The sequence below is a fragment of the Ipomoea nil genome, unplaced genomic scaffold, assembly GCF_001879475.1.
Source record: "Ipomoea nil cultivar Tokyo-kokei standard unplaced genomic scaffold, Asagao_1.1 scaffold3231, whole genome shotgun sequence".
NCBI lineage: Eukaryota > Viridiplantae > Streptophyta > Magnoliopsida > Solanales > Convolvulaceae > Ipomoea > Ipomoea nil.
In genome coordinates this window covers 824,943-839,112 of record NW_017619659.1, presented here as the reverse complement: position 1 = coordinate 839,112, position 14,170 = coordinate 824,943, and the positions used below count along the sequence as shown (strand labels likewise).

Sequence of the window (14,170 nt, the reverse complement as noted above, 5' to 3'; positions counted from 1 at the left end):
ATTGTACATTCATAACTCCATAACTGTACATTCATAACTCCATAACTGTACATTCATAATTTTCGAAGCTCTATGTTCACAATTTTAGAGCTCTATGTTCATAATTTTATCACTATATGTTCATAATTGTAAATTCATAATGTTAGAGCTCTTTGTTCATAATTTGATCAATAACTGTACATTCATAATTCCATACTGTAGATTCATAATCTCATAACTGTAGATTCATAACTCCATAACTGTAGATTCATAACTCTATAACTGTACATTCATAACTCCATAACTGTACATTCATAATCTTCGAAGCTCTATATTCACAATTTTAAAGCTCCATGGTCATAATTTTATCACTATATATGTTCATAATTGTAAGTTCATAATGTTAGAGCTCTGTGTTCATAATTTCATAATTGCATAACTGTATATTCATAACGGCATAACTGTACATTCATAACGGCATAACTGTACATTCATAATCCAAAAAACAAATAACGCCGTTAACGCCGTTAACGGCAAAACGCGCGCGAATTTTTTTTTTTTTTTAACTAAATGACGCGTTTTTTTAAAAAAATGACGTCGTTTTGGGCCCGTGTCCACAATTCAATGCGGACACGGGTCCAGGGCATAATTTGCCTCCAAACACACCCTAGAATTTTTAAAGCCCATACGAACAGACCTCAACACAGCATGGAAAACTCGAGTTGATTGGGGATTGGTAACTACAAATTAAGTTGTATTTTTTACCATAAGAACATAACTTAAAAACATGGAAAAGCCAAATCGATTAGGGATTGGTAACTACAAGTTTTAAGTTGTATTTTGGCAATAAGAACTTAACTTTAAAACATGGGAAAGAGAAGTTGGTTGGAGATTGGTAACTACAAGTTTCACATTTGTGTGGGTGATTTATTAGTCTTTCTTGATTTGAAATTTTGAGTGGATCAGTGTAATCTTTTGTGAATTAGAGTCATTAGTTTAACTCTCATGAGTCAAGGGTCGCAAAATGATAGCATTACCAAAATCATAGGATTATAATTGAATCATCATTCATACATATGATAGAATTCCCAGGTGTCCTACTTATTAACAACTACGATACTAGGATGCCACACAGTGGGGCAATCATACACCTTTTCCCCGCCGGACGATCTCAATTATCAAATCCTCAGTTCCACACCAAAATGTCAGATTCCCTTCACTATGCAAGAATGAATCGACAATGGCGATAACCTGCAATTATTACCAGCCCACTTTACATTAGAGCGTTCTAACAGCAGAGAAACTTAAAAAGATTCAAACTTTGAACGATAAGCTTACTTGGGTCAGAGTTGATGAGCATAGCAGTGCCTTCAAAGCCACAGGTGCCGCCAATTTTCTTGGATCTCTGCCAGTAGCTGTTGAAAGCGTAGGAAGCATGGGCGACAATGGTGTCGGGGAAATAGCAGCTGCCGTGAGGACTAATGGCTTGGCAGTCCGCGCCGCCTTCTCCACAGGCGTAGTCCAGAGCCTCCTTCAGAGTCTCCGGCGGCACGTTGGGCTTCGCCACGCACCACAGCCCACCGTGCGCAGGCGCCGGCGGCACAGAGACTTCGCCCCCGGACGGCTTACACGGCGGCAAGTGCGGCCCGTACGGCGGAGTTGCAGGGTTGAACATGGGAGCTGGAAGAGACAATGGGGGCGGCGGAAAACTCCCTATAAGTGGAGGGAGAGGGCTTTTTGCAGCAAACGCCGGCGAAGATGAACCGGTGGGGGGTTGAGCCGGAGCTATTAGCCATGGCCTAGCCGGAACTGAATCTGCAAATAAAGAATCAAACAAGGAAAGCCTTCTGCTTCTGCTTCTGGGTTTTGCTCTTTCCTGCCTCTCATTCTCTGCCATTAAATGGATCTTCTTCAGGCTAAAACCTCCAAGATTCTTGATAAACTCTGAAATGGACAAATCAGAAGAAGGGGTGACCAAATAAGGCGCATCTATCTCCCTGAAAAACTCAACAACAGGCTTAACATATGTCTCTGCATAGCTCTGGTACTGCAAACAGCTTGGGGAGAAAGAAGTTGAGACTTTGATTTCCCCTCCCAAACCCCACCTAGTAAGAGAATAGTGAATGTTCTTCATGGATGGCAACACCAACCCCACCCTCTCTTCCCCACACAAAAAAACTGGAACCCCAGAAAAAGCCTGCAGACCCACTGCTTCATCACCTGCAAAAACCAAGAAATTAAAGCAGGAAATGAAATGAAATGTCAGAAGCCATGCTATTAATTTAATTTGTTTATTACCATTGACAGCAGCAAAATGGAGAAGGAAGAGGAGGAAGAAGCAAGAAAGATTGAACATTTTTTGGGGGAAATGGGAAGGGAGAGCACAATGTGGAGATGAAGCTGAAAGCTGAAATTTCTTTGCCATTCTGCACTCTCATTATGTACCTCAAGTTGTGTCAGTAAAGCTTTAAAGGCTCTGGAGACTGGAGTGCAAACCAAGGAAATACAACACTGTACGGGGACAGAATTACCAACTTAAATTACCTCAAGGACTAACTTGTAAAATTTTGTGTGATGTGCAGTGACAAGTAAAAGTAAAAGGACCTAAAACAATGCATAGGGTCTCGAAAATGCACCATGTCAAGCCCAAGGCCCAAAAAAAAGTTGTACAGCAAAACACTCACAACTCACAACATGGAGTTGTCATAGGCTCATATCGAGTTTTAATTAAGTTTGTCAAATTGTTTATGGGTGGTTAGTAGAATGTAATTGCAATTCAATTACAATGTTATTTTTTGGCAATAGAAATTATAATGTTTGATAATTTGGAGGGTGTGATTGAGTGAAAATAATTCATTCATTCTAACCAAAAGTCAATAGTGGAAATGGAGCAACCCAATCAAATGTCCTGTTATTGATTTTCTTAAAAAAACACTCACAAAATAAAGCGTGTATCATATATGTCATAATTTTATTAATATAATACAAAAAAAGGAATAAAATGACGACTTACTTTTCATTTGAATGAATCAAAACACAAATACGTAGAGATTAAAGACCAATATCCCTCGGAGCTAGCATAGTGATTGATCACATAACTTTAAGGTATAGATGAAAGTGATAGAATGGGAGTTTAAACCCTATTTGGAGTTGAAGGCCCTGTTTGGTAAAATAGTTACCTTGTATGTCAATTTTAACTTATTTGATCGCTATTAGCTATTTGACTTGGTTAAAAAAAAAATCAATTTAACTGTTTGATTAATTAATTTTTTGAAACTCCAAAATGTTAAAATTGAAAAAGTTGTTAAAAACAACTTTTTCAATTAATTTTTTAAGAAAAAAAAATATACCAAACAATTATCAATTAACCGTTAATTTACCAAATATTTTTTTACAATCAGTTAATGTTATCAACTAATTATACTCTCTAATTAATCTGATTAACTAACCGTTATTAGCTATCCGTCATTTATCAAATAAGGCCGAAATGTTTAGCGTGTAAGTTATAAAATTTATGTTTTTTTTTAAAGACCGATAGCACATATAATATTTAATTTTGTTTTTCCCTTTCGTTAAAACCAGCTGTACAGTGGTCAAGAAGTATGGTAAAACGGCGTCGTACCTCGCGCAAAACAAACAGCATATGGAGCCCAGAGTACTATGTATGTACAGTACAGGGGCCTGCTTTGCGTTGTTGTCCCATGCAAAAAAGCAGGTGTATATTTATGCTGACTTGGGCCCACCAAAAGCTTACTCAGCATCAGGCAGTGGGCCCACCAAGGATTCTTGGCTGCTTTTGAGCTTATGGACCACTTTTCTCTTTGGGGCCTTTCAAGTGTCAACACAACAATTCTTTTGAGCCCAGCAACAATGGAAAATTCTAAGGGCATCCACAATGTTTTTTTTTTTTTTTTTTTTTTTTTTTCCTCTAATGGTGTATTTAGAAAACATTAAAAAAAAAAAGATTTATGGAAATGTTTTTAAAAATAACTTATTTTTCAGAAAAATATTCTCATTTTTTGTGTTTGGTTGCATTTTAAAAAACTGTCTTTGTGTGTCTGGTTCATTTTTTGAAAAATAAATAAATTGTATTTTTTTAGCAGAATTGTATAATTAGAATTTTAATTATTGTTACCTAAAAAAGATTTGACAATAGCTATTTGACAACATTTATGTGTTATTTTTTTCCAAATAACAAATAAAATATAATTTTTTTAAAGAGTATTGGTTTCCATCTCCAGTTTGCGATTCCGTCGAAAACCAATAGAAACTAAACTGGTTTATGTTGGAAACCATACTGTTTTTTGGTGAAAATCAATATAGTTTGTACTGATTTTGGCCAAAACCAATATGATTTTGTCAGAAACCAGTCAAGGTAGAAAGCGGGAGGATGGCGGAAAAAAGTCGAGAAGCATTCTCAGAAGAAAGCTGAGGAAGAAGTCGCGAAAGAAACCAGGAAGAAGAAGCACTTGGATCCGAAAATGACTTCTCAAAAAAGGGAAATTATTTTTCAAAAAAACCAAGCTATTTGTTTTTTCTTTTGACCAGAAATCATTTTTCATTGACTTCAATTTTTCACCTTCTTCCAAACACTGAAAATCCAAAAAATCATTTCCTAAGTTTTCAAACACACTCTACATTGTAGCTTCAAGTTCTCTACATCACCTGAGCAACCTTCTTAGTGAGGTTCTTTAAGCATTACAAACATCACACGATTATTTTATTCGCGACTTATAGTAAACGTAAAGCGTTGTGTCAGTATTTATCAACGCATACAAAAAGAGGGTTCCCAAACGTTGAGGAGGGAGGGAGAGTGGTTGAGATGGCTTACTTCTTGAAGCTTTAAATTATTATGCAGATCGAAAGGGGGAATAACAAAAGGTATGTTTCAATGTTTCATGCCTGCCTTGGCATTAAAGAAAGGTTTCGTGAGATCCTCCGGCCTCGGACTCAACTTCCTTTTCACAATTCGTTGTCTTGCCAATCATCCACACTGCAACATAATTGCTTCATCTACGTATATATACCATCACCTAATAATGTTGGTTGGAGGTCCCCTAGGATCTATCCTTGATAATTTAATATCTACGGGTAGTTGAACATTTAAGACCAGAAGTGCAACTGCTTTAAAGCAGATTAATAGTCGCTAATTCTAAACTGTGCTACGAATTAAAATTGCATTATTTTTTTTGTCAGACAACGAGGTGTCATGAGCATACTCTAATTGTAGGAGGCACCTTTAAGTTCGTACCATACTCAGATTAATTTCTGTTCTCACTTTATCTTTTACACCACTTGTTTGTTTTACGGCTACGGGATACTCGGAAGGCGGGCCAACACAACCATAAAAATATTAAGTAAAATTTGAGAGAGATTGTGGACATAGGGCAAATTATTCCGTGTACCAGGGTGCACAATACATTGTGCGCCCTGACCCAAAACGACGTCGTTTTGACATTTTTTCGCGTGTTTGCTGTTAATCCCTTAAAAATCTATGTTTCGAATGTACAGAATTGTATAATAGAAAACATAGAATTTTATACCTAAAAACACATAATTTTTATAACTGAAAATCTCCATGTTTTGAATGTACAAAATTATATAATAGAAAACACAGAATTTTATACCTGAAAACACAGAATTTTATAACTGAAAATCTCCATGTTTCGAATGTACATAATTATATAATAGAAAATACAGAATTTTATACCTGAAAACACAGAATTTTATACCTGAAAACACATAATCTTTTTTAAAATGATAAAAATCTCATTTCGAATGTACATAATTTTATACCTGAAAACATAGAATTTTATAACAGAATACAAAACAACGTCGTTTTGGGAGGCGCGAGACACACATTGCTATGTGCGCCTTGGTGCACGGTATAACGATTGGTGGACATAGTAGTTGCACTTGAATTGAATTTAGAACCTCTACAATGTGGGCAAATTATGCTGTGCATCCGTATGCACCATGCACCATGGTGCATACGGATGCAAAAACGACGTCGTTTTAATAAAATGCGCGTCTCCCCTTTAAAAAAAAAAAATCAGGTTCGATTCCCAGCAACAACATATGAACTAAAATTCCATAATCGATGAACTATAATTCCATAATCGATGAACTATAATTCCATAATCTAATCTATGAACTAAAAATTCCAGAATGAATGAACTAAAATTCCATAATCTATAAACTAAAATTTCAGAATCGATGAACTACAATTTCATAATCGATGAACTATAATTCCATAATCAATGAACTATAATTCCATAATCTATGAACTAAAATTCCAGAATGAATGAACAATATAATGTTGTTGCTGGGAATCAAACCTGATTTTTTTTTAAAAGGGAGACGCGCGTTTTTTAATAAAACGGCGTCGTTTTGGCATCCGTATGCACCATGCATGGTGCATACGGATGCACAGCATAACGATTGTACAATGTGACCCCAGTGGATTTATACAAGATTCATGGACCTTGAAAAAAGGAAAGAAGAAAGAAATTAACAAAACTGAACTTAGGAAAGCTTATTTACTTCTTAATATGGTAAAAGGAAATTTCGAACAAAAACTGGAAAGAATCTCCACCAAATCTTCTTTCACAGCCTCTAAGCATAGCACCTGGTCGAAGACCCTCTAACTGCCTACACCGGTCACCCAATCGGGCTGACCAACAAGCCATGTGAGTGGATTGGAGGCCAGGCTACTGGATCGTTTAGGTGCATACCTGACTAGGTACCCTATGGGGGGTATCCATCACCACTAAACGTGTGAACTATGCCCGAGACAAAAGTCTGGCGGCAAATTATGCTATGGACCCGGGCCACCTTGTAAGGTGGACCCAGGTCCAAAACGCGCGTCTGGAGTCAATGATATATATATATATATATATATATATATATATATATATATATATATAGTTCAAAAATTATGAACATAGAGAAACGAATTCTGAAGGCAAATGGCAAGGAAGGAATCAATTTTTTTAAAATAAAAAATCAGACAACGACGTTTTGAAGCAAAACAATATCGTTTTGGATCCGGGTTCACCTTGCAAGTACGGGTCCATGACATAACAATTGAAGTCTGGCTGCTATTATTTGAAAGGTAGTACGTACTACGTAGCCAATAAATTACCAAGAAGTAGTGTGGAAGTTGAACTGAATGGTTGCATGAAACACGAAGCCCAATCTAGGTGCCAACCACCGTGACTTACTTCCGAATTTCAAGCCAATTAACCCTTTAGTCAAATTTAGTGTGCCTGACTATGTACAATCTAAATTAATAATTAGATTGTGTATTTATATATTCAACACAATTGATGTAGATATGTGAAACAAAAGGTAAAATTATACCGTGAATAAAATTCCATATTTCAGTGATGATAACTGATAAATGTTTATTTTTGGTATAATAGTGTATTACAAATTAATGTTTTTAGATGAATTAAAGATGAACATGTACATTAGTGATCAATCTTGCAATGTGTATCATGGTCCACAGTATAATGATTTTGACTTGTGAGATGGAACATACTATTTCATTTGGTATAGAACCAGACTCACGTAAAAGACGTGTAGTCAACGCTTCACACATGACTTTTAATTAAAACAAAACACATCATTTAATTAATCATTATACAATATACTTGTGATTCTTTTTTTGGAGTTAATTTCAAATGTCTATTTAAAACATTTTTCAGTTCTAGAATTAAAGTGTGAATTTTTAAAGGTTATTTATTTTATGTATAACATGCAATTAAATTTTTATTTTTTTTAAAGAAAATTAAAGAAAGTGAAATTTGTAAACAGGATAATCATGCGACAAAAGCTAAGGTAAGCAACCTTTGTGTTGGATGTGTCGTGTTTGGTAATGGCATTTGTTTGAGCATCAAAGCAAAGGCTTAGATGCTTGACTTGCAGGATGAAAATTTTAGAAATTCCTAATGCTTTTCCTGTTAATATACCATTCTTAATCAACTCAACTACCTCAAAACCTTTCTAATCTAAACTTAAAGACAAACTAATTAACAAATAATTCATGCGCTTCATCATTTGACATCTGCATTTTGTTTTATCTTTTGTTTGTTTTGTTTTGTTTTTTTTTTTTTTTTTTTTTTTTAATCTTATTGTTTTCATGTTGATTGTAAATATTATGTATGCTTGGCACTCGATCAATTATTACTTAACATCTTATATATACTCCCTCTATAGGTCACATCAAGCAAAAACGTGTTGCAACCTTATTTATATATACTCCCTCTATAGGTCACATCAAGCAAAAACGTATTGCAACCTTATATGATATGTAAAAATGTAACTCAAAAACGTATAAATTCTAAAAGTGCATTACTCAAAATTGCAAAGTGCACCCATTATTAATTTACACTTTTATATACAATAGGGTGCAGGTCCATATTTTTAGTGAACATTTAGATATCATTGCGTGTATTTTGTAGTTTTACATGATGCAGTTCTCGTAGAATGCATTTTCCCCTTTGTTTTTACAAAAACACTTGTCTATATTAGATTTCCAGAATTCCAGTCAAGGTATGTAATATTTTAAATACGGATAAAGTATAATTATTTAAAAATTTCATTGCTTTTTAAATTATAATAGTCCATATTTTTGCATACATCATCTAGTATATCATTTCAACGGTCAAACTAATTTGAATTCCAGACTTTGCAGTTGCATACTTGCATAATTGCATTAGTGGTTTGCATACTAGGCAATCGTTATGCCGTGGAACCGGTTCACCATTCATGGTGAACACGGTTCCAACGGTGAACACGGCTCCAACGGTGTTAATACATTGTTATTTTTTTTTTTCTTTTTCTTAATTAATTGCGTGACTTTTCTTCTTTATTTTCAAATTTTGCGGTTTCACTTTAATTTGAGGTGAACAATGATTTCGGACATTCATAAATTATGAATTCATGCATGCACATTTACTTTGGAACCATGCCTACACATTCCCGTCCGAAATCACGGACATTCATAAATAATGAATCCATGCCTGCACATTCACTTTGGAGCCATGCCTACACATTCACTTTAGAAACATGAGATTATGAATTTTCTGTTATAAGATTATGAATTTTCAGTTATGAGATTATGAATTTTCTGTTATGAGATTATGAATTTTCTGTTATGAAATTATGAATTTTCTGTTATGAGATTATGAATCTACATTACATTCATAATCTCATAACAGAAAATTCATAATCTCATAACAGAAAATTCAGGTTAACTCCACATCCGCAATTTTTTTTTTTTTTTTTTTTTTTTGCGTAAAAACGACGTCGTTTGGACTTGTGTTTATCATTCACAGTGAACACGTTTCCCGGGCATAATTTGCGCATACTAGGTGGTTGGGTTATAATAATTATAATTTTATTATTTAGTATTATAAAAAATTTCTAAGAATAAATATTTAAAAAAAAAAAAGAAATTCTAGAAATAGCATGCATTATTATTTATGCATGTATACAACAACTATGACGGAAATATTCTTTTCATGCCGGCCACTATTCAGATTTCAAATCCTAGTATCTAATCACAATTATCATTTTCTTCAATAAAGACCAATAAGGATTTTGTCCTAGATACCTTCTATGCAGGGAGAGGGTCCGCATTTTAATTCACAATAATTTGAACCATAATAAAGTGTATCACCGACGAAGTCCCTTCCTTTTCACCAATTAAATATAATTAACTTTGATTATAAAAAAAATAGTTGAAATATAAATATCGTGATGTGACAATAATGGTGTCAGCGCCACATAAATTAAGTTAACGATAATATTAACACATTTAACTATTATCTTTAATTGTATCATTTTGTAAAGTACAAGGACTAAATTGAACAAATTAAAATAAAGATATAATAACTAAATTGAACAAAACATTATAGTATAGGAACCTCGTAGGTATTTTGACCTTTAAAAATCAACTTAAATTCTTTTTTACCGATTAATGACACCAAAAGAATATACATAATTAACAATTTAAGGATGAAAAATGTCATTCATATTTGTCTATTGACCCTATTGATTTGAATTGGTCAATTGCACATAACCTAAACTGGTTTACCTCATTATAATTCTTTATCGATTAGAATCATAAAACATAATTTATCAAATACACATTATCAAATAATAATTGTAAATTTCTCTTGTCACCAAAATGTGATTCATATATACAGTATAACATAAATGCATTCTTTCTGTCTCGTGGAGATTGGAGAGTGCAAATGGGCAATTGTACGTGTGAAGGCAAATCGATATATCATTATTCTTCCCAAATATAGGTATTGCACGATTTCCTGTATGATCAAATACACTAATCTATATATATATAAAAGTAAAATCCTCCAAACCAATTTTCCCCCCAAAACTTAGGGCCATTTTTGTAAATTCATATATATTGAAATAATAATTATAGATATAAAAATTTATATATATAGTCATTTATATATATACGTGTGATATTATATATATATATATATATATATATATATATATATATTAGATTAGATGTATATATTGATAGTAATAATATATAAATTAGGTAGTAAAAGAATAATTAAATAATTAAATATAGTAAATATTCTGTGTGATATATATATAGACATTATATACAATTAATATTTAATTTAATCTATATATACTAATAATATAAATATTTCACAATAATTCACAATAATTCTCTACATCATCATCAATTAAAAATGGAACAAAAATTAGTTAAATTAGAAAATAAATGAATATTAATAATTGACTGAAAATTAAAAATGAAAAAAGAAACATAAATTAGGTTAATTGTAAAAGGAAATGAATATTAATAATTGATTAAAAATAAAAAATGATCCATAATTGACTAAAATGGACAAGAAAATTGTCTGATTATTGCATTTTAATTTTTCACAATAATATTACAGAGTAGAATAAATTAAATCACAATTATATCATAAATATTTCACAATTTCAAGCAATGAAACATAAATAAAAAATGGAACGGAAATATTTCAATAATAATATCCTACATCATAAAGTAAAAGTAAATAAAAAAAAATGAAAAGGAAAGATTTCAATAATAATATTCTACACCATCAATAGTAAAGACATATTTTAAACAATAGTAAAGGTAAACTAAAAATGGAACGGAAATATTTCAATAAAAATATTCTACATCATTAATTAAAAATGGTTCAGATAGGTAAAAATATCACTGCATCTGATATTCTAATTATCTAATTGACTGAAAATAAAAAAGAATAATTGTCTGAAAATGAATCTGATATTAGTAATTGACTGAAATTATAAAAGGAAATGAATATTAATAATTGACTACAAATAAAAAAAATGATCCATAATTGAAATGAAAAAATAAATTGACAGATCATTGCATTTTAATTAAAAAATGGAACAGAAATTAAAAATTGGACGAAAATATTTCAATAATAATATTCTACATCATCAATAGTAAATGCATATTTTAAACAATAGTAAAATTAAATTAAAAATATAAAGAAAATATTTCAATAAAAATATTCTACATTATTAATTATAACTGGAACAGAAATTAGGTAAAAATATCAATGCATCTAATATTCTAATTGACTAAAAAAAAGTAAAAATAAAAAAGAATAATTGGCTGAAAATGAATTTGATATTACTAATTGACTGAAAATATAAAAGGATCACTAATTGACTGAAATTCTACCATTATATATTTTCACCCGAGTCACCCATCCTTTTGGACTAAAGGTGTTAGCTCTAGACGAAGATAGACAAGATTGTGTTGTTACTACCAATGTTGTCTACAAAGAGGTTTCAATAGTATGTAAATACAATTTGTGATATTATGTTTTTTTTTAATGGAAAAATTGCTATATATCTAGACAAAAAATAGATTTTCCATACAAATAAATTAGGATATCAATTCATTTTTATAACTGAGTTGCTAGAGAACGAGCACATTTGACTAATTTATAAAAGTACTGAACAATGATAAATAAAATCTCCAAAGTTACAGCACCGCATGCGTACATCTACATATTAGCTATTAATTTGAGCAATTAATAACATAAAAACACATAAATGATCCAAATCATACCTTCAATTGCACTATATAATATTTGATGTTTTAATTTAAATAATTATATATCGATCCAAATATTCTTAATATATTATAACAAATCCATTCCGTGCATCGCATGGGCGCAAATACTAGTAATTAACTATAATAATTTGGCGTAGCTATAACGATGGCCAAAATTTCTGTGAAAGTTATAATGATGATATTGAAAGTAATAAAATTTTATAAAGTTGTACGGAGTATTAAAAAAATGATTGAGTGTGAAGTATATATGATTCTTGTTTTTAAAAATTACAAGTTTAATTATTGTTAATATTTTTTGGTCAAGTTTATTGTATAAATTTTTTTTAATAAAATTTATAGATTTATAGATTACCTCTTATATATAATTTACTGATAATTACATACAAGTGAGATTTACATAATATATTATTGTTTCTTGCGTTACTCAAAAAAGTAAAAATAAAATAAATTTTACACAATTATTACAGCCCGGATTTGTTGCGTCTTATCTACTTCCCAACCAATCTTTGAAGCTATTTGGGCATACATGTATGCATGGCGTGTTTTTTTTTTTTTTTTTTTTTTTTTATAATTTGCGCATGTACTTTATTAGGTCTCGTTTATATGTTTTTACGATATTTTGCAATAATATAATTTTTATTTGAAATGAATGGAATCAAATAGGTTTCATATACATTCAAAAAAAAAAATAGGTTTCATATAGGTGATCGAATCTCATTAAACTAATCCTAAATTCACGGAATCCTGCTTTTAAAGTCATCGCATAGGTAAATCGCGAGTCGTGTAATTAGTCCACCTGTCATACCTTAGTCTTCATACGCGCACAAGAGACCCAATCCACACTTTCCATGATCTTGAAATTTTTTCTCATTTGTATTTCTAGTGGGATTATTCGAAACTTCACATTTCCGCATTCAGTCATGACATCAAGTTTGATAACGAACCAAGCAAGAGGCATATCCATAGAAAAATTAAACTAACTACAAGCCATCAAACTACACCTTCAGAAATATTTATTTTTATAATTTTCTTAAAATTAACTAACAATACACTAATAAATAAATTTTCAAAAAATTAACATGTCGCAGTAATTAATTATATATTATTGGTGGATGAAAAGGAAAACACTGTCGTTAGTGGCTCATCATCATAGCGATACTATTGGGGTTCCACTACAAAATCTAACGTTAGGAGATCAATCAATATTTTAATTATTAAAAAAATGATGAAAATTAAAAAGGAAAAAAGAATGAAAAAGCATATTGTGGGAGGATGTGTACATGTCCAATAAAAACAATAAACTACATCGTGAAGATGTCGTCGGTGGATCAATCTGGGAAAAAGTTAACCAAACCCCAAAAAAAGCAGGAGAAAACGATAAGTTGCACTATCAACTTTTGCTTTTCCTCCAACATTACACCTCTCTAATAACCTCCATGTTTACTCTTAGTATAAACCACACTAAACATTAAAGATGGCATCTTTGTTTGTTTTGCTTTCCCTATTATGCGTTTAGTCAATCCCAACGTCTATATATTTTGTTTACCCATCAGCACATGTATATATCGATAATAGTATGGAATGGTTTGGGGGAAGATAATAGTAAATGTAATTATATATTGTATATATAATTGTATCGATATTATTGGTATTTGTTGAATCATGGACTTATGATGTCTAGGATTAGACATCAATGTGAGATTCAATAACAACTGTTGAGATTAACAAGAACAAGAAAAATAATAATGGCAGAAAAAGATAAAGAAGACAAGATTTACATGGTTCGGCAATGTGCCTACATTCACGGGAGTGAGTATTCTATTATTATTTGTGATAGTGATCTAGGTGATGAGATACATTCAATATATTTATAGGCATATAATCTCTCTTTCACTCCTATTTCTCATATGAGATAAACTCATATTCCTAATCCTTATATGAGACAAACACAACAAATCTCCACCTTGGCGAATATGCTCTCTAGGAGAAAAGATAACTCAACAAATCTCCACCTCGGCGAATATGCCCTTTAGGAGAAAAAACTTATCTAACATCTCC

The 14,170-nt window shown here is 31.7% G+C and overlaps 1 protein-coding gene across 3 annotated transcripts; it reads right to left on the bottom strand.

Moving 5' to 3' along the window:
* Window positions 1-1,011: 1,011 nt before the first annotated feature.
* LOC109168876 (glucan endo-1,3-beta-glucosidase 12) lies at window positions 1,012-2,447 on the bottom strand. Of its 3 annotated transcripts, none has more exons than XM_019317732.1 (3): window positions 2,278-2,447; window positions 1,318-2,211; window positions 1,012-1,230 (listed from the first exon to the last, which is right to left on the bottom strand). In XM_019317732.1, the coding sequence occupies exons 1-3, from the start codon at window positions 2,402-2,404 to the stop codon at window positions 1,199-1,201; spliced, it is 1,053 nt and encodes a 350-aa protein (XP_019173277.1). In that variant the 5' UTR covers window positions 2,405-2,447; the 3' UTR covers window positions 1,012-1,198. The 3 variants fall into 3 exon arrangements, with proteins under 3 accessions (XP_019173277.1, XP_019173278.1, XP_019173279.1); XM_019317733.1 differs by having other exon boundaries at window positions 1,025-1,230; window positions 1,318-2,205; XM_019317734.1 differs by having other exon boundaries at window positions 1,025-1,230; window positions 1,318-2,199; window positions 2,278-2,446.
* Window positions 2,448-14,170: the final 11,723 nt, after the last annotated feature.

Bases quoted from the DNA above. Each gene is read 5' to 3' on its own strand.
- LOC109168876 (XM_019317732.1), bottom strand. From the start codon at position 2,404: ATGGCAAAGAAATTTCAGCTTTCAGCTTCATCTCCACATTGTGCTCTC. The intron at 2,212-2,277 runs GTAATAAACAAA...GCTTTAATTTCT, and splicing joins CCATTTTGCTGCTGTCAATG to TGGTTTTTGCAGGTGATGAA. The intron at 1,231-1,317 runs GTAAGCTTATCG...TAATAATTGCAG, and splicing joins GCTCATCAACTCTGACCCAA to GTTATCGCCATTGTCGATTC.